This window comes from Schistocerca serialis, chromosome 4 (genome assembly GCF_023864345.2).
Source record: "Schistocerca serialis cubense isolate TAMUIC-IGC-003099 chromosome 4, iqSchSeri2.2, whole genome shotgun sequence".
Lineage (NCBI taxonomy): Eukaryota > Metazoa > Arthropoda > Insecta > Orthoptera > Acrididae > Schistocerca > Schistocerca serialis.
In genome coordinates this window covers 140,305,905-140,331,949 of record NC_064641.1, presented here as the reverse complement: position 1 = coordinate 140,331,949, position 26,045 = coordinate 140,305,905, and the positions used below count along the sequence as shown (strand labels likewise).

The 26,045-nt window shown below is 39.9% G+C and overlaps 1 protein-coding gene across 1 annotated transcript in view; it reads right to left on the bottom strand.

Annotated features, from left to right (window-relative positions):
* Positions 1 to 26,045, bottom strand: part of LOC126474182 (nucleotide exchange factor SIL1) — a 113,024-nt gene that overhangs the window by 33,038 nt on the left and 53,941 nt on the right. The window contains exons 3-4 of the mRNA XM_050101644.1: positions 21,746 to 21,981; positions 19,598 to 19,913 (exon numbers count right to left, since the gene is read on the bottom strand). Coding sequence (XP_049957601.1) covers positions 19,598 to 19,913; positions 21,746 to 21,981 — 552 coding nt within the window. The remainder of the gene's footprint in view (positions 1 to 19,597; positions 19,914 to 21,745; positions 21,982 to 26,045) is intronic.

Genomic DNA, 26,045 nt, shown 5'->3' with positions numbered 1-26,045 from the left:
AGATGACTGACCGCCCACTGTATCAACAACTCGCAATCTCGCAAATCGAAGAGGATGTACCGTATGCCTGAGCCTGACAGCCCATTGTTTCCATATCTCGAAAGCTGTTCTATTCTGTTCTGTTTGGATTTTATATACTGTGAAGGCAAAGAGATAACATATTGATGCTTCTTTGACAGCAATTTTTGAAATTACTGGAAGTTGACTTCAAATCCAGCAAATATCGCGGACATTTGCCTTTTCGGCTCGGACGTTTTCATTTACCCTAAAATCACAGACTGTCCATGAAATCCGAGGCGTATGGCAACCCTAAGTCCAGGCAGAATAAATAAGAACTTTGTGGTTTGTCAATGACATTGTAATTCTGTCAGAGACAGCAAAGGACTTGGAAGAACAGTTGAATGGAAGGACAGTGACTTGATAGGAGGATATACACTGAAGAGCCAAAGAAACTGTTACATCTGCCTAATATAGTGTAGGGGTCCCGCGAACACGCAGAAGTGCCCCAACACGACGTGGCATGGACTTGACTAATGTCTGAAGTAGAATTGGAGGGAACTGACACCATGAATCGTGCAGGGCTGTCCATAAATCTGTAAGAGTATGAGGGGTGGAGATCTCTTCTGAACAGCATGTTGCAAGGCATCCAAGACATACTCAATAAGGTTCGTGTCTGGGAAGTTTGGTGGTCAGCGGAAGTGTTTGAACTAAGAACAGTGTTCCTGGAGCCATTCTGTAACAAATGTGAACATGTGGGGTGCCACATTTCCCTGCTGGAATTGCACAAATCCGTCAGAATGCACAACGGACATGAATGGATGCAGGTGATCAGACAAGATGCTTAGGTACGTGTCACCTGTCAGAGTTGTATCTTTGTATCTATACATATCAGGGGTGCCATATCACTCCAACTGCACATGCTCCACACTATTACAGACCCTCTACCACCTTGAACAGTCCCCTGCTGGCATGCAGGGTCTATGAATTCATGAGGTTGTCTCCATACCCGTACACGTCCATCCGCTCAATACAATTTGAAACAAGACTTGTCTGACCAGGGAACATGTTTCCAGTCATCAACAGTCCAATGTCGATGTTGACGGGCCCAGGCAAGGCATAAAGCTCTGTGTTGTGGGGTTATAAAGGGTACACGAGGGGGCCTTCGGTTCTGAAAGCTCACACTGAAATCTGCAGCAATCTCTGGAATAGTTGCATTTCTGTCATGTTCTTGCAGGATCTTTTTCCGATCACAGCGATGTCAGACATTTGATGTTTTACCAGATTCCTGATATTCACGGTACACTCATGAAATGGTCATACTGGAAAACCCCCACTTCACTGCTACCTTGGAGATGCTGTGTCAAATCGCTTGTGCGCCTACTATAGCACCATGTCCAAACTCACTTAAATCTTGATAACCTGCCATTTTAGCAGCAGTAACCGATCTAACAACTGCACCAGACACTTGTTGTCTTGTGTAGGCACTGCCGATCGCAGCACCATATTCTGCCTGTTAACGTGTCTCTGTATTTGAATCTGCATGCCTATCCTAGTTTCTTTGGCACTTCAGTGTAAGATGAACATCAACAAACGTAGAACAAGGATAATGAAATGTAGTCAAATTAAATAAGATGATGCTGAGGGAATTACTTACAGTAGTAGGTGAGTTTTGCTATTCAGGAAGCCAGATAACTGATGATGGTCGAAGTGGGGAGGATATAAAATGTAGACTGGCAATGGCAAGAAAAGCATTTCTGAAGAAGAGAAACTTGTTAACATCGAGTTTAGATTTAAGTACCTAGATGTCCTTTCTGAAAGTATTTGTAAGGAGTGTAGCCATGTATGAAAGTGAAACTTGGATGATAAACAGTTTAGACAAAAAGAGAATATAAGCTTTTGAGATGTGCTACAGAAGAATGCTGAAGATTAGATGGATAGATCATGTAACTAATGAGGAGGTACTAAATAGAACTGGGGAGACGAGAAATCTGTGGTAAAACCTAATAGGGGGGGATCAGTTGGTAGGACATATTCTGAGGCATCAAGGGATCACCAATTTAGTACTGGAGGGAAGCGTAGGGGGTAAAAATTTTAGAGGGATTCAGAAAGATGTAGTTCGCAGTAGTTACTCAGAGATGGAGAGGCTTGTACAGACTAGAGTAGCATGTAGAGCTGTAGCAAACCAGACTTTTGGCTGAAGACCACAACAACAACACCCATTATTAAAACTATCAGTGGCTCAGAAACGAGTTCAATATGCAACAACAAAAATCATTTGCCAAATAACACAGAATGTCTGACAGTAGTAAAGCATGTTTAAAAACTAACTTAAAATCATGTCTTCTTGACGACTCATACTCCATGGACAAATTTCTATTTAAAAACTGGTAACCCAAAAAAAGCCTTGCTTTTAAGTGCAGAGATTTCCAGAATGCTTGTAACACCAGTCCTCACTAGGGACTGCTAATCTAATTGCAAGCACTTTGATTGTGCGACTGGATTCATGATTTGCTATCATAAAGATCATGGTATGTAGTAATCAATGGAAAGTCATAGGCTCTCTGCTGTTCCTAATCTATATAAACAATTTTAGAGAGAATCTGAGCAGCCCTCTTAGGTTGTTTGCAACTTATGCCATCATTTACCATCTAGTAAAATCATCAAAAGATCACAAACAATTGCAAAATGACTTAGACACGATATCCATATGGTGAGAAAAGTGACAACTGTCTCAGAATAAAACAAACTGTGATGTCACCCACAAGGGTACAAAGAGTAATCGGCTAAATTTTGGTTACACAATAAAGCAAGCAAATGTAAATGTCGTCAATTCCACTAAACACCTAGGAATTACAATTACAAACAACTTGAACTGGAATGATCACACAGATAATGCTGTCAGGAAGGCAAATCAGAGACTGTGTTTTATTGGCAGAACTCTTAGAAGATGCAACAGTTCTACTAAAGAGACTGATTACACTACACTTGTCCGTCCTCTGCAATAGTATTGTTGTGCGATATGGGATTCCTACCAGATGGGATTGACAGAGAACATGAGATAAGTCCATAGAGGGGTAGCTTGTTTTGTATTATTGTGAAATAGGGAAGAGTGTGTCATGAATATGATAGGCAAGTTGGGGTGGAAATTATTAAAATAAATGTGTTCTTCTTTGTGTTGAAATGTTTTCATGAAATTACAATACCAACTTTTTACTCTGGATGCAAAAATATTTTACTGTTGCCAACCTACACAGGGAGCAATGACAATCATAATAAAGTAGGAGCTCATTTAGAAACATTTAAGAATCCATTCCCCCTACCTGCCATTAGAGAGGGAAATGGTGGAGAAATAGTCTAATGGTGGATCGAAGAACACTCTGCCAGACACTTGGTGTGAACTGTGAGGTACATATGTTGTTGCACGAGTACGACTAGAAATTATAATGTGTTCGTTAATTTTAACACTAAACATGTATACATACCTCGTGAACTGACTCGTTCCACAACATACCAATAACAGAATCCTTCAAATGATCAATGGAACATGAAATATAAATAAATAAAACAAGCAGCTTTTCAGTTGACATCACAAGTGAATAGACCCCCCTTACAGACCTTTCCACCAGAGAAAAATCTGTAATGGCACCAAGGATCAACTTGAGACACTGGCATTGCTAGCCACAAATGCTAACAACATGGCCACTTATCTACTGCTACTGTGACATGAGCTTTTACTACTGTGATGTTAGAAGACTTGGTATGCTGTGTATCACACCAAAATAAGTGTGTGATGATGACAGGAAGAAAGATACTTTGATAGGCAAGGAAAATGAACATGTAACAAAATCAGTTGGCACAGATTCAAACAAGGAGTCAGCATTATATCTGCGAGAAAGACAGTGATATCATTGGGTGAGGTAGTTTTATGGATACTGCCAGCAATGTATCATGAGCAGCCAATGTGAGATACACTGTATGCTGTGCTTCTGCTCTTTTTAGTAATGGGCACTTTAATCAGTGATATTTACATATGTGTAGTGTGGTGAAAACACTCTGTGCCACTCTGGCCAGGCAACCAGTTCACTTTGTTGGGTGACACACCACTACTTTTCATACAGTTTTACAACAAACGCTGCTACTTGGCATGAAGCTAATAGAACTTTTCAGTCCAGGAATGTAAATATTGAGATAATTTTTAAGAAAGAGTGGCTAATAAGCTATGTTTCTAATTTTCTTTTGAAGCAGTAGGGATTCTAATTTCTTGCTTTATATTAGATAGCAGATAGTTGCATCACACCAGTGCAAGTTTATATGCCAACTAGCTCTACAGAGGATGAAGAGATCTGAAGAATGTACAATGAGATAATCAAAATTATTCAGACAGTTAACGGAGATGTAAATTTAACTGTGATATGGAACTCCCGGTTGTAGGAAAAGAAAGAAAAGGAAAAAAGTAGGAGACTATGGACTGAGGAAAAAAAATGAAAGGGGCAGCCATCTGGTAGTATTTTGCACAGAGCATAATTTAATCATGAAGAAAGCTTGTATGTTTGGAAGAGACCAGGAGTCACCGGAAGGTGTTAAGACTGATTATATAATAGTAAGACGGATTCCAAAACCAAATTTTAAACTGCAAAACAATTCCAGGCACAGATGTGGACTCTGGCTGTAATTTATTGGTTATGAACTGAAAATTAAAACTCAAGAAAGTGCAGAAATGTAGGAAATTAAGAAAATGGAACCTGTACGAAACTGGATGGTTTTGAGAGATGAAATAGGGGAAGCAACAGAGGGTCAAAAATATAAAAAGGGCCCAGCAGGAATTCTTGTATATCACAATAGATATTGAATTTAACTTATAAAAGGAGAAAATATGAAAATGAAGAAGGAAACGTAAAAAATGAGATTGACAGAAAGTGCACAATGGCTAAGCAAGAATGGCTAGACATCAAATGCACAGCTGTAGAAGCCAACATTACTAAAAGAAAGATAGATGCCGCCTATAACAAAATTAGAGAGACCTTTGGACAAAAGAGAAGCACGTGTATGAATATAAAGAGTTCAGAGTCAAGGAATATACAGAAGCCCTATGCGAGGAAAACAAATTTGATGCGTTATTATAGAAAGGGAAGAGGAAGTAGATGAAGACGAGGTGCAAGATGCTACACTATGAGAAGAATTTGACATCATCTACATCTAAATCCACATGGCTACACAGTAATTCACAACTGCCTGACAAATGCTTCATCATACCTTCTTTAGACTATGCATATCTTATTTCTTTACCACTCCACAACATTTAAATCTTTCTGTGCAAGCTCTGATTTCTATTATTTTATTACTAAGATAATTTCTCCCTAGTTTCTCCCTATGTAAGTGACCGCCAACAAAATATTTTCGCATTACAGAAAAAAGCTGACGATAGAAATTTAATGAAAAGATCTCACCACAATGAAAAATAGTTTGTCTTAATGATTGCCACCCCAACCCGTGTACCATATCCATGACACTTTCCCCCAATTCACAATAATACAAAACAAACCACCCTTCTTTGAACTTTTTCGATGTCCTCTGTCAATCCTATCTGATACGGATCCCATATGACACAGCAGCACTACACAAGAAGCAGACAAGTGTAGTGCATGCAGTCTCTTTAGTAGGCCTCTTGCACCTTCTAAGTGTTCCATCAATAAAACACAGTCTTTGATTTGCATTCCCCATAACATTATCTATCTAGTTGAACTGAGAGCCTTCAGATTTGGGTGATTTATCACGTAACTGAAATTTAACAGATTCCTTTTAGTACTCAAGTGGACGCAGCACTATCCTGCCCCACCACATCCATGCATGTTCCCACAAGCAGCACAACACCTTCCCTCACCCTTCCCTGCTATCCCTCTCCATTCCTACTCACCATCCTCCTGACCCCTCCCATTCTCCCATTACGGACAGTTGCTGTATGCAGTCAGGCCTCAATGGCCAAACACAGTGGTTATGTCTCTGCGAGTTGTGATTGTGTGAGTGTGTGTGTATTTTCTACATCAGAAGGAGGCCTTTTGGCTGAAAGATAAAATGAACAGCAATCTTTTTATTGTGCCTGTCTGCGACTCAGTGTATCCTCTATATAGTGAGCAGCAATCTATTCTTTTCATAATTTTGGATTTTTCTTTGTTTAAACTTTAAATTATGATATCATTTCTGTGATATAATTTTTAGGAAATAAAGCCTTTACGTTGTAAAAAGTTATGCTCAAGTTACTGGTGAAAACGCCATGAAAATTTGTCAAGCAGTTTTGGAGATTAGTGTGTTCAGACACACACATGGCTTTACACATTTATTATTAGTACAGATATCTCTCAATTGCTGTCAATACTATTTCTTTGTATTTAAGCCACATTTATTCCACACTTACATAATTAGTTTGTATAGCATGGAGACTGTCTCTCAGGAAAATGTCAACTGAATTTCTAACTGAAATAAACAGACCAACATCAACTTTATTTAATCTATCTTTTCTGAACAATATTATTCCCTTTGTAAAATTTCAGCACCTACACTCCTGGAAATTGAAATAAGAACACCGTGAATTCATTGTCCCAGGAAGGGGAAACTTTATTGACACATTCCTGGGGTCAGATACATCACATGATCACGCTGACAGACCCACAGGCACATAGACACAGGCAACAGAGCATGCACAATGTCGGCACTAGTACAGTGTATATCCACCTTTAGCAGCAATGCAGGCTGCTATTCTCCCATGGAGACGATCGTAGAGATGCTGGATGTAGTCCTGTGGAACGGCTTGCCATGCCATTTCCACCTGGCGCCTCAGTTGGACCAGCGTTCGTGCTGGACGTGCAGACTGCGTGAGACGACGCTTCATCCAGTCCCAAAGATGCTCAATGGGGGACAGATCCGGAGATCTTGCTGGCCAGGGTAGTTGACTTACACCTTCTAGAGCACGTTGGGTGGCACGGGATACATGCAGACGTGCATTGTCCTGTTGGAACAGCAAGTTCCCTTGCCGGTCTAGGAATGGTAGAAAGATGGGTTCGATGACGGTTTGGATGTACCGTGCTCTATTCAGTGTCCCCTCGACGATCACCAGTGGTGTACGGCCAGCGTAGGAGATCGCTCCCCACACCATGATGCCGGGTGTTGGCCCTGTGTGCCTCGGTCGTATGCAGTCCTGATTGTGGCGCTCACCTGCACGGCGCCAAACACGCATACGACCATCATTGGCACCAAGGCAGAAGCGACTCTCATCGCTGAAGTCGACACGTCTCCATTCGTCCCTCCATTCACGCCTGTCGCGACACCACTGGAGGCGGGCTGCACGATGTTGGGGCGTGAGCGGAAGACGGCCTAACGGTGTGCGGGACCGTAGCCCAGCCTCATGGAGACGGTTGCGAATGGTCCTCGCCGATACCCCAGGAGCAACAGTGTCCCTAATTTGCTGGGAAGTGGCGGTGCGGTCCCCTACGGCACTGCGTAGGATCCTACGGTCTTGGCGTGCATCCGTGCGTCGCTGCGGTCCGGTCCCAGGTCGACGGGCACGTGCACCTTCCGCCGACCACTGGCGACAACATCGATGTACTGTGGAGACCTCACGCCCCACGTGTTGAGCAATTCGGCGGTACGTCCACCCGGCCTCCCGCATGCCCACTATATGCCCTCGCTCAAAGTCCGTCAACTGCACATACGGTTCACGTCCACGCTGTCGCGGTATGCTACCAGTGTTAAAGACTGCGATGGAGCTCCGTATGCCACGGCAAACTGGCTGACACTGACGGCGGCGGTGCACAAATGCTGCGCAGCTAGCGCCATTCGACGGCCAACACCGCGGTTCCTGGTGTGTCCGCTGTGCCGTGCGTGTGATCATTGCTTGTACAGCCCTCTCGCAGTGTCCGGAGCAAGTATGGTGGGTCTGACACACCGGTGTCAATGTGTTCTTTTTTCCATTTCCAGGAGTGTATAATGATCTGAGCTTCAACACTTTCTATTAGCACTTCACTTCAAGCTCTGGTTCTTTAGCACAACTATGACAATTTACAGCTACAATACCACTTGTTCAAAGGTCTAATGCTCATCCTCTGTTTGCTTTGTACCCTTTGAGACTGGAGCCCTTTCTGTACTTCCTTGAGACCTTCTAACCTAAAGAACCATCCAGTCCACTCCACAAAAACCCCACTATCTGTATAGCTGTCTCCTGAGTATAATGGACTCCTGTCCTATTAAGTGCAACCCAAAACACCACTATCCCATGGCAAAAGTTAAGGAATCTCCAGCCTACACAGTCACAGAACCACCTGATCCTCTGATTCAGACCCTCAACTCAGCTCTGTAGAAAAGGTCTGCAATTTGTCCTGCCGATGATGCTACAGATGGTGACCTCTGCCTTCATCTCACAAGCAACACCGGCAGTCTTTACCACTCCACATAGCTGCCCAAAACCAGAGAGAATCTCTTCCGACCCAAGTGACACACTGCAGTTGGATGCACATTGATTGCTTAATGGCATCTGGAGGCACCCATTGCACATTTCAGATGACTCTCCATGGTATGCCCACAGAGTGCATACCAGACTTCTTCCCCTCCTTGGTAGGGCAGCCGTATTCCTATGGGCCTCATTAGGCATGAACATCGTAGCTCCAACTAGCAACAATCCCACCCTCTGTGAATGCCCAGATGTTGCAGGCTGAGAGGCTTCCACTGAAACTGGGGAAGATACTGCATCTGATTGATAATTATGCGTTTAAGGGACTAAACAATGGGGTCATCAGTCCCTCCTCAACATGAAAGAAACATGTCAAAAGGTAAAAACCGAAAACAATGGGGACTAGGCTGCTCAAACTATATAAGCAAGTTGAAGAGTTTAAAAGGGTGTGACGGTAGTTGTACCATAATAGGTAAAAGAAATGGGATAAATGAGGCACCATCTTGCATGGGGGGCTAAGAGTATAACAAGGTGAGAGGGTAAGAAAGGAATCTGCAGTTGCTCGGTGGGTACCCACCACAGGGGGAGGCTCTCACCCCCATAACCACCCCTAACACTGGAAGTGGAAGATCACTATAGGTTACAGTGAAATCTGCTTTCCCTCTTGAAATGCATCACTTTGGTAGTGTCTGTCATGTTATCCACAAGTGAGATGGGCAAGCTGAGTGTGGGCAGCAGATCAGCCAGCAATCCGCACTCAAAAGAACATATGCTATCATTAGTAGACTACCACAGCTGCAGTGAGGAGGATCCTCCCTATGCAAAACGAGCTCATGCTGAGTCTCACGTGGCCAATGTGTAGTCAGCACAATACAGTGGCATCTTCCGGAGAGGCCTGGAAAGATGTATGTCACACCTTAGTGGATCTTTTAATCACTCTCAACTTCTTTTGGGTTGTAATAGCCAACTATTCCAATTACCAGAGCATAAAAATATTGCATCGGAGTTGTAATCGTAAGGCTGAGCCAGGTGTCCTGATGTGAAGTTGATCTCCTGTAGTTGCTAGGTGGTCAGAGAGTTCATTTCGTGATATGCCTACGTGGCTCGTTGTCCAGATGAAACTCACCATCTTTCCAGAGCTATAGAGGTCAGCCAGTATGTCCTGAATGTTGGCGACCAAAACATCTTTGGGATAGCACAGGGTTATGCCTTTTAAGCAACTCATAGAATCACTACAGATCAGAAAGTTCATTGTGGCCTGGGATTTGACATACTGCAAAGCCTGAGAGACGGCAATCAACTCTGCAATGTATACACTGCAAGCACTCAGCAGAGAGTGCATCTTGTGTCCCCTTGCATGTGCAAAAGCATAACTGACTCTGCCATTGACTTTCAATCCATCTATGTAGATGCATACCGAATAATTGTAGAGGATTGAAAGAAAGAGGTGTTGGAGAAGGGTAGGATCAGCATCCTTCTTGGGGCCACAAAAGAGGTCCATTAATATCACAGGACATGGTAAGCCCATATGGGATGTTGAGAGGGAGCTCTAGGAGGTTCTTCAGTAGAAAACTGAGTCGGCTCCCAGATGGTCTCCCCAGTTTTGAGCAATGCGCAAAGAGTCTGAACTGCTGGTTGTGGAACAGTGTTGAGTGACATGGATGGGTAGGCATCTGACAGACTGTGACTGTGTAACTTGCCACAAGCTGCTGTCAACTAAGCCACAGTGGTGGCACACCAGCTACCGCTAGGGGGCTGTCAACAGGGCTCGTATGGAAGGTTCCAGTTGCCAAACGCATGCCAATGTTGTGAACACAGTCCAGCAGTCTCAGTATGGACAGTGCTGCCAACCCTTAGGGAACACATCCATAGTCCAAGTGGAATAAAATCAGTGCTTTGTAAAATATCAGGAGAACTGTGCGGTCCGTGTCCCACAAGGAGTGACTAAGAAAATTGAGAGCATTCAGCTTCTTCATACAAGTTGCCTTGAGCTGGTGGACATGTGGCAGCCAAGTTAGCTTGTGGTCAAATAAAACACCTAAGAATTGGAAAGTGTCAATAACTTTGTGTAACTGGTGACCAAGATAAATTTCTAGGTGTGGGTGCACAGTCCTGAGTCGACAAAAATGCATAACTCATGATCTTCCAGGAGAAAATTGATAGGCGTGGTTCAGGGTACAATTATGGACTCTCCAGACAGCCTCCCAAAGCTATCGCTCAGTGGTGCACAGTGAACAGTGATGCAGAGGCACAGTACAGGCAAAGATCAACCACGTACAGTGACAGTGGGGCCCACTGCATTTACGCTACCACTGATGGCGATAGCAAACAGCATTATGCTCTGAACTGATCCCTGAGGGACTCCAGCTTCCTGTACATAGTGGTTGTTGAGAGCTGAACCTATCCGGACCTAAAAAAATTTGAGAGCTAGGAAATTCTGGATAAAAATGGGTAAACTGCCCTCGAAACCCCACTCATGTAGTGTAGAGAGGATGTGGTGTCACCAGGTGGTATCGTATGCCTACTTTAGGTCAAAGAACGCAGCAATCAGATGTTGGCAATGTGCAAAAGCATTGCGCACTGCAGATACCAAACAAACCAGGTGATCTGTGGTGGACCGGAAAGCCCAAAAACCCACTTCAGAATCATGCTTTATAAAGCTACTACTATGCAAGTTTTCAAGGAAAAATACAATAGGGCCAAGCAAACTTATAAAACTGAAATTGTCAATCTAAGGAAGCAGATTAACAGCAAAACAATTGAACAGTCTGACAACATAAGCAAAGCATCTTGGAATTGATTGACAAATACCGAAAAAAAATGAACATGGAACCGCTCAGCATAAGACATCATGGTAACATTATAAAAAAAAAACAGATACTATATGTAATATTTTTAATAACTACTACATTTCTGGTGAACAATCAAGCCATATTACAGATTCACAGATAGAGATCCGGTGCCATCTCACCCAGTGTACTGAATTTGAATTTGTGGAAGTGAATGAGCAGGAGGTTCGCAGGGCAATATACATGCTAAAGAAAAAATTTTCATCTGGATGGGATGGTGTATCCAGTGCTATTACTAAAGCATGCTTAAAAGAAATTTCTAAACCTCTTACTCACCTGATTAATTGCAGCATTAGAGAAAACATTTATCCAACGGTTCTGTAAATGAGTGTAGTGAAACCAGTGTATAAAAAGGGAAGTAAGGAAGAAGTCTCCAACTATAGACCAATATCATTAATTCCCACTTTTAGTAAGATATTCGAAAGCATTATCCTTTCTCAGCTAAGTGCCTTTTTCACAAAACATAAACTGCTTGTAGATTTGCAGCATGGCTTCAGAAAAGAGCTAAGTACAACCACAGCAGTTACACAGTTCATCCATGACGTTTACTGTCTGTTGGACCAGAAGATGCAGACTGCAGGTATATTTTTGGACTTGACAAGAGCATTTGATACGGTAAACCATAGGGTACTTCTTAAAAAGCAAAAATCTTATTGTATTGGGGATCAAGCCATGAATCTTCTATCCACGTACCTGTTGAATCGTAAGCAAAGCACTAAATTGTCATACAAACTAGATAATAAAATCATGAACTCCCAGACCACCAGTGAACCTGTATTACAAGGTGTACCACAGGGCTCAATCCTTGGACCCTTTCTCTTCCTTATATATATCAACGACATTGCACAACCCATTAACTCCCATATTGTAAGCTATGCAGATGACACATCAATCTTATTCTATGGGAGCGAATCTAAAGAGCTAGAATCTCTTGCTACTAGTGGTGTAACAGAAGTAACAAAATACTTCAATGATCAGGGACTCAAGGTGAATGTCACCAAATCTCAACTACTGACATTTAAAACAGGCAGTTCTCATCACAACAATATGAATAGTGTGTGTAATATCTCTGCAACAGAAAATGGTAACTGTAAATTCCTGGGTGTATATATTGACCACATTAATTTCGTATGCGGAAAAGTCAGTAGTGCCATATATCTCCTCAGCCAGCTCGCAAAGATAGTTCCTAGCCAAGCACTGAAATTAGTATATTATGGAACACTTTACCCCTTTCTCAATTATGGAATTGAACTATGGGGCTGTGCAGCTGATGCACATTTAAAAAGAATACTACTACTACAGAAAAAAGCAATAAGACTTATACATGGGATGGGATATAGAGATTCATGTCGTGAAGTGTTTGTGCAGCACGAATATCTGACAATATATTCTCTGTACATCTTCAAAATAGTTGTATTTTTTATAAGTCAACCAACAGAAGCTATCAAGGCCAGTGATGTACGTGATCACAACACTAGAACAAAGTGTAACTATTTCCGTAACAGAACAACGTTAAAAATGACTGATAGAAGTCCATACATCAGTGGTTTTATTTGGTATAACAAGCTACCAAACTCTCTATAAATGTACACAGGAAATGTTTTTAAAACAAAATTAAAATCTTTTCTAATAGAAAAATGTTTATATTCTTTCACTGAATTTTATGGTAGTGATTGTAACATGAGGCATTAGCATATCAGTTGTAATGTGATAAATGTAAAAAAATAAACATAAGAAGCAACAGCTACAGAATATAGTGTATTTTATAAGTATAAATATAACCATAGCATTAAGTCTGACATTTGCAAAATCCATCATTACGATGGCTCCATGCAAAGAAAATGTAAATAAATAAAAAAAAATGGTATGTGCCTTCTGGCTTCAAGGCACCAACAAAGACAGTGATTGACCATTCGTTCGAATAGCTTACACAGCCCATTCGTTAGAGAGATTGGCAGGTAATTTGTTAAAATATATGGTTCCTTTCCCGATTTCAGGACAGGAATAATAATACCTTCCCACCATTGAGAGAGAAATACTTCCTCTTGCCAAATGCAATTAAAAAGCCAGAGGATATGTTTCTTGCTGTCAGCACAAAGGTGTTTGAGCATTTGTATGAGATAGAGCCATGTGCATGGAAAGATAACAAGTCACACTCAGTAAGATGTTTTCAGGCCAAGAAATGAGGATGGCAATTACTGCAAGTGGACACTTCAGTGATGTGCGCCGCATAACATTCAGCAAGTACCACAGGATCAGAGCAGATATTGCCATTTACAAGAATGCCAGGAGCTGCCATGGATGATGGAAGGCCGCAAATGTGGCGGAGTTTAGTCTGTACTTGGGACGATGGGGTGTAGAATCACATAGTTGAGACATGTTCTCCCAACACCCCTGCTTCCTTTTCTTTATTAAAAACCGCACTTTCGCCCAGATTCTCTTGAATTCTATTAAATTATCCATAGAGGGATGGAGCTTGGGCTGTTTAAGTGCCCTGTGGCATTACCTGATAGCTGTGGCTATATCTTCAGACCACCATGGCACATGCAGTCATCTGAATGAGCCGGAGGAGTATGGTATTGTACCAATTTGTCAATATCCATCACACAACTAGCTGAAAAAGCTGCAGAGGAGAAAGCCTGCCAATCAGCTTTCCAAAGCTACCCAAATGGAGCATGTTCTAGATGTCCGAGCAGAGAAGGAGAGAACAATAAGAAAATGGTCACTGTCAAAAAGATCACTCTGGGCTCACCACTGAATCAGGGGTAAAATACTCAGGCTGCAAACTGTGAGATCAAAAGCTGAAAATGTTCTGGGGGCTATACTGAAATGGGCTGCAGATCCAGTGTTGAGTAGGCAGAGGTCTAATTATGAAAGGATGTGTTCTAGTACTTGGCCTCTGTGAGACATAGTGTCGCCGCCCCACAGAAGATTATGGGCATTAAAGTCCCCCAATAAGAGGAATGGGGCAGGGAGCTGTTCTCCTAACTCTTAACAGCTCGTGATAATGGAAAGGTCCATCTGGGGAAATAAACATTACATATTGTCATCCCAACTGACAGGTAGACCCTGAAGGCTACGGCTTTTAGTGCAGTGGTAAGGGGCACCTGCTCGCTGAAAATATCGGAGCATATGAAGATACAGATATGACTGGACGCTCTCTCGACATTAATGTAATTAGTCCAGTAGGGGTGGTAGTTTTTCAGAGCAGGGAGCTGCGTTCCCTAAACCATGTTTCCTGAAGCACTATGCCAATTGCAGAATAAGTAGCCATTAGATGACAGAGTTCAGGCAAATGGAAATAGTAGTCATTATAGTTCCATTGCAGGAGTGTTCGTGTGTCAGCTCTGAGAAAGTGGTAAATGGAAAATATGAGTGTGATTGCTTTGCCAGCTGACTGCATGATCTGTTGTCGTCCATGTGCAGAGGCTCAACTACAGCAAGGCTGGGAAGCAGAAGGTCCGAAGCCTCAGAAAGTAGTTTGCCTTTCTGCTTATTCTTCTGGGACAGATTTCTGAGAAGATTTCCTCATTTTATCTTCTGGGAGCAAAGAGAACCATACTTTTCTTCAGCTGCAGGCTGTGGCTGTTAGTCCTTGTCTTGAGAGGAGGGGATCTTGACAGGTGTCATCATCCCTAATGCCAGAGGATGACTAGGCACCTCTGGCTGCACCAATGGTGTGGAAACCACCAGTGGTATAGATGTAGGGAATGAAGAAACTGACACTCCCTCCCCCAACTGGAGGACAGCCCCTGGAATACAACCAGGGCCTGGACGTGTTGTGCGAGACACTCTCAATGCGTGAGGTGTGGATTGTAACACGACAGTCACAAAATTGGAGACTATGTGAATAAGGAGGTATAGGTCCGGACAGTCTACACGCTGCTCCCCTCCACCCCTCTAAAAGTCTTTTGCTGTCTGCCACACTGTGAAACAATCTCCCAGTTGACCACGAGTGAGAAGTCAACCTCAATGTGGACTCTGAAAGTTCAAAGGTGAAACAATGCACTGGAGTAGACAAAATTACTTCAGGATTACTGACAGAGTCAGCCATGACAAAACTATTCCACCTGATGTGCAAGATATGTGAGACAGGCAAACTACACTCGGGATTCAAAAAGAATGTAATTATTCCAATTCCAAAGAAGGCAAGTGTGAATATTTTGGAACTCTCAGTTAAGTAATCATGGTTGTGAACTACTGCCACAAATTACAGAAGAACGGAAAAAACTGACAAAGAAGCTGACCTTGGGGAGATCAGTTTGGGTTTCAGACAAATATACGAACCTGGGAGGCAATACTGACCCTACAACTTAACTTAGAACATAGGCTGAAGAAAGGCAAACTTAAGTTTGTAACATTTCTAGATTTAAAGAAAGCTTTTGACAATGCTGACTGGAATACACTCTCTGGAATTCTCAAGGTAGCAAGGACAAAATACAGGGAGCAAACAGTCATTTACAACTTGTACAAAAAACAGACTGCAATTATACTATTCAAAGGAATTGAAAGGGAAGTATTAGTTGGGAAGGGAGTGAAAATGCATTGTAACCCACCCCAAAGTTATAACGTTATTCCACATGTAGACTGATCAAGCTGTAAAGAAAAGTACAGAGAGATTTGGAAAGCAAAGTTCCAAGAGGTCTGCTGATGGCATTAAAATTCTCTCAGAAACAGCAAAGGATTCAGAAGAGCAGTTTGCAGGAATATATAGTGCCTTGAAAGGATATAACAACATAAAAATCAACAAAAGTAAAGTGTCCTTCAAAAAGTGTGTCATTTTGAATTGTGCAGTACATTTTTATTTGTTAGTTGATCACTCTGAGGTGTATCATTTTGGTTTCCATAAACATTCAGATTTCTGCTTCAGTTTGGATTTCTCACATTTCTTCACAGTATGCCTGATCGTGTAGCAGTTTACTACTGTGCAGCACGTGCCAATAGTGAAAACATTTTATCAAAACATAGAAAACTATACAACAACTGTGCGAAATCTTTGGGTGATTCTACTGTGCAATGTAAAAAAAAAAAAAACTCACCAATTTGCAGACTTATTGCAAAGTTCAATTAAATTGATTCAGCAGAGAACATTAAGTGTTCTGGGTATCCTTATTCTGGCCAATCTGTGCAAAATATTGTGGTGGTTTGTGACAGTGTGGCTGTTAGTCTAGTGACATCAGTTTTTCACTATTCCCAAGAACTGGGCATAGTACAGCAAATTCTCCAGTATGATCTCTATTACCACTCTTACAGTATTCAGTTAGTGCAGTAGCTGAAAGAATCTGATCATGAGAAGAGGCAATATTCTGTTCAAGGGTTTTTGAGAAGACAACAGTTTTGCAAGTATCATCATCTTTAGTGACAAGGTTCACTTCCACTTAAATGGATTTATGAATCAACAGAGCTGCCATATTTGGGGTGTAGGAAATTTTTGCATGGTTCATGAGAGGGAAATGTATTCACAGGAAGTGGAAGCATGGTGTGGCTTTCAGTGGGTAGCATCACCAGCACTTATTTTTCTGAAGATGAGACAGGACAAGCTGCGATAGTTAAATGGAAACTTATCCATGTGATGATTAGAGATTTTTATGGCCTCATTTCAATGTAATGGACAGTCAAGAGTTGTGATTTCAGCAGTATGGTGCCACTTGTCATTCTTCCCATGAAATGATTGAATTGCTCCAGGAGCAGTTACCAATGCCACATCTTGTGTAATGGCAACCAACCAGGTCATGTGACTTAACCCCTTGCAATTTCTTCTTTGGGGTTACCTTAAGGGGACCACACCCTGCCTATCTAACCCATGTTAATTTAGGCAGTATTTGACCCATTTCAGAAAAAACATTTGATGCAGGACCGTAATATTTTTACTGTATGTTACATGGTGCTAATAGAGTCAGCTGTACTAAAATCTACTTTATCCATTTTATAGTTTTTAAAAAATACTTTTTTAAATTTATTAACAAAAAATATTAAGTTTTTTCCTTCAGAAAATATTTTTTTGTGAACTTCCTAATGGGGGACTATTCATGAATGTAGTACCAGAGTCTCTGAAAATTTCATTCATTTATCTATGATAGTTTCTGATATAATGGGGCATATGTACTGAAAATTTTAGTTTGCGGGAAATTGACTTTAAAGAAAATTTTGAAATTTGTTACTTACAGTTAATTAAAACTCTCCTGTTGCATATGATGGCCCTTCTTTGGCCTTTAGCAGGTCTTCCAGTTTCTTTTTCGCCTTCCTGGATGTTTGTCTTGCTTTCTTGGCCATATTAGATGCAGACCTGTCTGCATTGGCTATCCTCATTTTATTGCAATGTTGCAGCCCAGTGATCATACTTTCACCAGGATTAGCTTTTTCAGTACACAACACTTTTCAATATAACCACTACTGAATGTAATATCAGCATCATGAACTCCTAGTTTCATTGTGTGCATGCCTACAAATGCAGTTTTAGGAAGGCGGTTCCAAATTATGCTGTTGAAACATTCATTTGGGTTCTGTGTCTGCCCATGCAACCAGGTGTCTGAAAATAGGTTTAATTGCTGTAATAACAGCAGCAGGAAGAGAATGCTGGTGAGAATAAGACTCTCCAGTTGCCTGAGCCCTATTGTATTTGCACCACAAATTTTCTCCTGATGGACACAATCCATGACATGTCTTATCATCAGTTGAGGACTTATGGAAGAATATGGCCCAAACATCTCTCATCATTGCCTCCAGATTTTCTTTATTCCTCCTAATTGCCTGCTCACAGTATACCTGCAAGTTTTCTATTTAAGTTTTAGTTAACCGACCCTGTCCGGTCAACAATTTTCCATCTTCTAATATTTTTCCTCTCATATCAACCGTTAGTTTTCTCAGCCTTGTTCCCAAACACTTTTGAACATGGCCTGCACATTCTATTTTGCGAATAATGGCATCTCCACATGGCTTAGAGTTGACAGTGTGTTGGTTGACAGTGGGTGACAGAAAAGTGGGCATGGCACAAACACATGCTGTAGGAAAATGCTCTTTAAATACTCGAAAAAAAAAAAAATTTTTCAGCAAAATCCTTTTCAGAGTACTTAAATATAACCTAAATCTATCGAAATATGATGAAAACCGAAAATCGATTTTTTTCGACCAGAACCAGTGGAGTGGAGCGTTGCACAGAAGTGAAATGCAGATGATAAATAGTTCAGACACGAAGAAAATAGAAGCACTGAAATGTGGTGGTTCAGAAGAATGCTGAAGATTAAAAGGGTTAATAGAATAACTTATGAGGAACTGGAGAGAAAAGAAATTTTATGGCACAACTTGACTAAGAGAAAGGATCAGTTGATAGAAGAAGTCTTGACACATCAAGCTATGGAGAAAAGCAGGAGGGAGCAGGATTGTAGAGGGACAGAATATTTGAACAAAATAATCAGGTTCAAATGGATGTAGACTGCACTAGTTATTTGCAGAAATGAAGAGGTTGGCATGTAACAGAGCAATGTGGAGAACTGCATTGAACCAGTCTTTGTACAGAAGACCACAACAACAATATACTGATGAGCATAAAAGTAAGTGAGTAGTTGTATCTTTAAATGTTTTGGGAATTTGCTTGAATAAAAAAATCTTAATACTGATGCAAACTGCAACAAGAAATAAAAACTGTGGTCTTAATTGTGTACATTTGAGCAAATGTCAGTTATGCTTCTTCTCTAATCAGATCACAAAAGATAAAGATTCAGTACCAAAATACATGGAATCATTTCTGAAGCAGAATGGTTTATTCCTTATCTTTTTTTAATCTTAAACTAACATATTCAGTGAAGCTCTATGCAGATTGTGATGGCAGTTCAGAATTGTCAATGTGCTCTTCTATGAAAATGCCTCACCACAAGTGAAATTGCAATTTCTCCCAACAGTTTCAACTCTGAAATTTTTGGTCACCAACACTATAACTTTGATTTGGCTTCTTGCTTATCACAGTTTCATAAAATTGTAAGATTTTCCCAATGAACAATATTTCACAGTGATGAAGAGCTGAAATAAGTGGTCACTGCCTTTCTCAATCATCTGGCAATGGAGAAGGCATGAATATAAAGCAGGGATAAAAAGAGACCCTTACTACACAATACAGCTAGTGTTTGAATTTACTGAGGATTATCTAGAGAAGCAATACAAGTTATATAGTTGTGATATAAAATATTTTTACTAGTTATATTGTGATTGTAAAAGGTGTATTACTTTCTGGAGACCAACTATGATTACATGGTCCAGGATAAAATAATTCTGTAACAATGACTTTTCTGTTTTTAACATTTACAAAACATACCTGGAGTTTTAGTTTGTCATGGCTATCACCACCAGCAAACAATTCTGCAAGGCCTGACAAACCTCCTTCAGTTACAAACTGTGCCTGAGCAATTGGAAAATTGCGAATAAGGCAAGATAAGGCAAACAGTGTACGAGAACGAACTGTGGGATCTGTGTCTAGTGCAACAGCACGAACGAGTGCTGGAAGTGCACCTGCCTCTAGCAGAGCAATCTGCACTCTAGGATTGCTCTGCGCTGCTGAGCCCAATAAGTGTGCTGCGACTGAACGTAGTCGCGGAGAGGTGGCATTCAGCAATGGCAGTATCTCCAAAATCCTAAAAACAAAGGGAAGGTTTTGCCATGTGATCATTTCTGTGGAATAATAAAACACACACACACACACACACACACACACACACACACAAACAAACAAAAAATAATCACACTTCTTTGCTCATTATGATATGCTAGATTTTTTATTTATTTCAGATGGTTATTCTTCTGCTCTACCAGATCTGTGACTAAAATAAATGAAATGTAATTAGTTTATTATTATTATTATTATTCATGGAATCACTTTTTACTATGCATATTCATATGTAAATATGCATCTTTATAAACATCTGATGTTTACGGTTTACTGCAGCGGAACTACATTAGATAAAAGTCAACAATAATGACAGGTGCTAACCATAAGAAATCAAAACCAACAGATTTTATTCCCACACAAATGCACTCCACTACTCCTTATCCCAAGAATCCTGCGAATAATCAATGTCTATACATAAAACCTTTACAGTTTGCTAATAGAGAGACAGAGGTACAGTCATAGAAAAAACCGTAACACATATAGCATTACTAGCCTGTCAATAGACATGGAACAATGGCGTTGATGATAATCTTAGAATTAACTCTTATGCTGAAGCAAGAGGTCTTACAATGGAGTATCCAAGCTCAAGAAGCTAAAATGAAATAAAAATGATTTCAAAATACAGATATGTATGTGTGTTCTACTACCCATCAAAGTTATTTACCTGCAAAAATAGGGCATTCATGTCCAATCGATGCTAGAACGTTACTTTTTTTAAAACCTACAGAAGCACAAGCAATTTTCAAATTGACAAACCACAGGTCATGCCACATGATCAGTATTTCATCATATGCCTTCATTTTAGTATCAACAACTAACTTTCTGTACTGAGATAATGAGCAGCTTAACATGTATGTGGCACAGATTTGATTATGAAGATGATATTCCTTTTGGATCATTTGATAATGTGACTGCTGTGGTTTCTGATACTGGATTACTGCAGTCTGGATACAATGAAAAAGATGCAGCCTTTTTCAAATCTGTGCTTTTTACCTGTGTTTTAATCGCTTCACTGAAACACCACATTTGCACACCAGTGACAAGGGAAGACAACACAGCAACTTCTATTTTGGGAAATATTACTCTTTAAATAATTTGTTCATGAACATCTAATGTTTCAAGCAAATGTTAAGCTTTTTGCGAAATAACACCTTATTCATGATTCACATGAATATCCTGGTCACAGCTGTACATCACACAGCACTGCTTCATCAGTGACTTGTGCTTCCGGAGTCCTTAGATTCGTTAACCTTCAAACATTGATTGTACACACATGTAGAATTTTGCTGATAAATAAACTTGGTGGGTGACAGAACACTCATCTTCATACTTTAAAATAATTTTTATTCAGTTTCAGCCATTTAAGCAGAAGTTACAACAAGGATATCACTTCTTGGGACCACGTGTAACAAAGGAAAAAAGGAAAACAGTTTGCAGAAAGTTAAATCAAGAGTAAATGAACAAATCAATTTCAGTGAACTGCTTTCATCTCCATTTTTTAAAGATCCTTTTTCAATATCCATTTGTGCAGACAGCACATCATCGTTGCTGCCTCTGCCATCTTTATAAAAATTTATTGCATACTATAATTTATTTACTGCAATAATGTGCTCATACTTTTTACCAGGTAGAAGTGTCACACTGAAAGCACAGAGATTGATAGAGATAATCCAACCAAAAACTAATTCTTATTGTCATGTAACAATATTTCTTAAACTATTTAATTTAAATTATAGATTTCTATTAATTCATTAAAAAATTCAGTGAAATTTTATCCAATTTAGAGTAAGTACTCACCCTCCTGCTTGAACAAACTCCTTTGCGTTGTCCACTTGGTGCACCATATATTCTAGATCAGTCAAAATAGCTATTAATTCATCTTCACCCTCATCCTCTTTCAGTTCACTTGCTCTGAACTTTGCAAGCAACTCATTCAATAATTCTAGATCAGTTTTTATATTCAAGTTTAATTCTTCAAATTTCTTTTTCAATTCATCATAGGATCTAAATCTCTTCCGCACTCGTTCAATGTCCTGCAAATAAATGTTATCCACTAAATGTTTTGTCAGAATGTTGCTATCACACTGATATCTACTTCATAAAATAAAATTTACCCCTAAATTTCTTGCCAAAAAGTGCTGTTTAAAAATTCTGCACAGGAGCATGGAACAAAAATTATAGAATCTAATTTTCCATCAGGTGCAGCTGATCAAAATTTTTTGTCAGTTATTTGTAAACAGTCAACAGCAATGAAACCTTCTTGTTAGTACTGTTCTGATAAAAGCAAGTGAATAAGCAACCTGAATAGTTTGATACCCACACCTGATCTCAGACTGGAGAACACCGTGCATGACGGAAGATTAAAAAAGCTGTAAAAATGTACAAGTGAATAAGCAATATGAACAGTCTGATAGTTATGCCCAGTTTCAGTGCAGAGAACAATGTGCACAACAGAAAAACTGTAGGAGTACTAGTAGGGTGGTGATGTGAACACAAAACCCATTGCCCAGAATCCATGTGACCAACTATCAGTGTACTCTGCTTAGCGAACAGGGCTCTGGAGAATTATTATTGCTTTACTATCAATATTTGGTAGTCAGAGGAAATGCTCTACCTCTGTTAAGAGTATGAATTGTATCCGGAATTTGAGGTTTGTAAATCGTCCAGGGACATTAAAACTACTTACAATACTCTGTCTTGGCAATATCAGAAGGATCTCACAGAAGATAAATAAACCATGAAGAATCACTGGTGATTCTGGATTTCTAACTAATATTGAAGCCAACTAATGTAGTAACAATTTCCATAACAAGAAGAAAAGCCAAGGGGACAAATATTTAGGGGAATATTTCTTGACAGTATAACACGAAGAGTAAGTAACACGGTAATGAAGCATATATACATGAAGTGGGAAAATAAAATAAAAGGCTGTACCAGTTTACACTACCACTGACATGAAAAGAGCATGGAAGGAGCCTAATAATGATTATGTTTTGTGCAGCTGAAAAAAATAAAACAGAAGAATCCAAAGTTGTCTATAATGTACTTCAACAAATGCTAAGTAAATAAAATAATAGTCATAGGTAATTTCATTCTGAGATAAGAGTGCACTAATTGGAAAGTTATCAATTCAACACATAGCAGAAGAATGGGAGGACATACTATTAATGAGAATGGAAAAGTATCAAGAAAGTTTTTGACTTTCAAGGGATTGAAAATAACTAACTCATTTTTTCAGAAATGCAATATCCCACAGTATATGTCCCTTATGGACTATATTATCAGCAGGAAAATGGATGGAGAAGCAAGAGACACATAAGTATCTTGATGATGTGTTACAGCATCTGATCACTACTTTGTAATATTGGAGGTATTCAATATGCAAAAGGAGGAGTGATACGAAAAGGAAAACCACGAAAAGAGGCTTATAAAGTATTTTTGCTCAGTGAAGACATGTGACACAGGCATGTCCCAAAAGAGATTGGACAACAAACTTGCACAGTTAAAATAAAAAATAAAAAAGGCAATGATGGTGAAGAACGGTGAAATGAAGATTAGGCTTTAATGTACTACTGAAGACAAGGTCATTATACACTACATGGATTAGAATAACAAAGTGACTGACAGTTAATTGTTTACACAAGATGTTAAACCTATAATATCCATCTGCTCCAAACTGAAGTGGCTTAAGACATGTTTCACCTTGCACATGTCATTGCAGCTCACCTAACTTGCAGCAATTTAAGCTGCACTCTTAGATTCCTGCCTAACTACACACTCAGAAATCACCATGTATTCTGAAATAAACAGCAAAATATTTGTGATAATGAAGAATAAGCTGCTTGTTTCACCCATGGTTATTTAAGTTGTTCTTAAGTCCCCACCTAACCACACACACTCAGAAGTTACCACATATTCAGAAATAAACAGCCAAATATTTATTTCAGTCACTTTCTAATCAGACAGAAATATAAATAACTTTGAATATTGCAAAACATACCTGTATAGCATTCTTAAGAAAGTCCCAGGATGCATTAACAATGGTAAGATGTAGAAAGTCTCTCATGAAGGCTTATATTGTTGATGCATCATTAAATGACATTTAGTGATAAGGATGAGTTTTGTGATAAATCTTCACTGTGCCATTACCTTGAAATGGCATACTGCAGGTTATAATACAAAACGGATAGATATGCCAAAATAAATATGGGGTCTGCCACAACAAGTGACTTTCATTTTGCAGCAGATGCACGTTACAGGTTTAACATCTTCAGTTGTTTACAGGACAGCTACCATAGCAACAATCAATTTGTGATCAGAGCACAAGTTTGGTCCCATCTTCTGTTCTGTCCACAGTTGACATATCACTCTACTACCCAGCTGCTGTTTATCAGTCAGCTGTGAATAACAATGAGGTCTTAAACATAATTGTTGTGTTTTGTTCTTATGTGCTTTGTTTGCCTGTGAGGTACGTTTCTTTTATGGAATGTGCAACGGTAACTGTAAAATTGCTTAAAGAAGTGATAAGACTATTAGGGTCTTGTAAATCAAACTCAATACTGTAATGCGAAGTTCTCTGTGAAATGTGTAAACGGGGCATGAAAGCAACTGACACTCTTGACATGGAAGTGCTAACAGAAGTCACAAAAGCCTTAAAAAACAGGAACATGTGAATCGTTATTGTTGTAAATGCGACCATTCCAGTTGTGGGGTGGCCGTGAATGAAAGTGCAGCGGGACCGAACGGGAGCGGCCCGCAAACAAACAAGATGGGCGAACGGAAAAGGGTGGACACACACAATGACAGATGACTGAGCAAGGCACCAAGAACAGCAACACACAAGAAGCAATGGGGTCACAAGAGAAAACCTCATGAAATCAACAACATCCACTCGAACACGGAAATAAACAAAGTAAACACGATGTCTGTAAGCAAGATATCGAGAGACTCACGCGAATATCAGACTGCCTGGCTAAGTGATAGGCAGGATAGGGTACATCGCTACTGGCTGCTGGGACCACGTGCTCCACAGTGGCGCCCTCACATTATACACGGGCCAGAAGCGTGCACAGCCATGGCTTATGGTGCGATGGCTGTAGAGACCTCTAGTGGTAATCGTGGTCCATGCCGTCTGGCGCAGATTCAAAACCCGCAGCACTCAGTACCCGAGTTATATTTATTTAGCATACAGTCAAGTGGTTGCTTCTTAAATAAATAAATACATACTGATTTAAAAACTGCTTCCTCTATTGCATATGATGGCTAATATTAAAAACGAATATGTTATTATAAATGGCATAAGTAAGGAACTTTTAACCTGCTATGGTTTGATCTCTCATCTCAGAGTGTTGCAATTATGTTACCATGTGCTGGAAAACTAACAGTGCCGAAGTATGGCAACAATCCATAGTCATTGTGATAAGAACTGTGAAAATTATGGGTGGATAATTCTGCTGAATACTGCATGCAAATTACATGCCACAAATTTGAATAATGTACTGTAAATTATATCCAAATGTCTGCTATGTGATGAAGAAATGGGCTTTAGTTAGAGAAAGTCTGCAGTAGCAACTGCAGTATTTGTGGTAACAAAAAAATTAAATATGATGAAGAAGAAAATCATCTAGCTTCATAATCTACATAAAAGCTGTAGATAATTTTAATAGAAGAAAAAACTGTTAAATATAATGGAAATAAGAGGTTGTCGTTTACATCTTACAGATGCCCTGAGAAGCCTGTATGAAGATTTAAAGATTTAAATGGTAAATTAATTCAGCTTAAGTTGGAAAAAACAAAAATGATAAATTAATTCAGCTTATATTGAAAAAAACAAGGGTGCAGTGTATGACCAACAGTCTTAAAACGTACCTGGATTATGCATTAAAAGAATGGAAAGCCCAATTTGGCACAGGTGTTTTGAAAGACTGGCACACTTTTAAACATGCCCCTTATAGAGAAACAATCTGACATTTTTGGCAGAAAGAGATGACAATTTACAAAAAAGAATTTACTCATGGGGCAGAATATGTAAAAAAATATCATTTGCAGGTACCAAAATGAAAAAATTAAACTATGATTTTTAAGGTAAAAACACCCC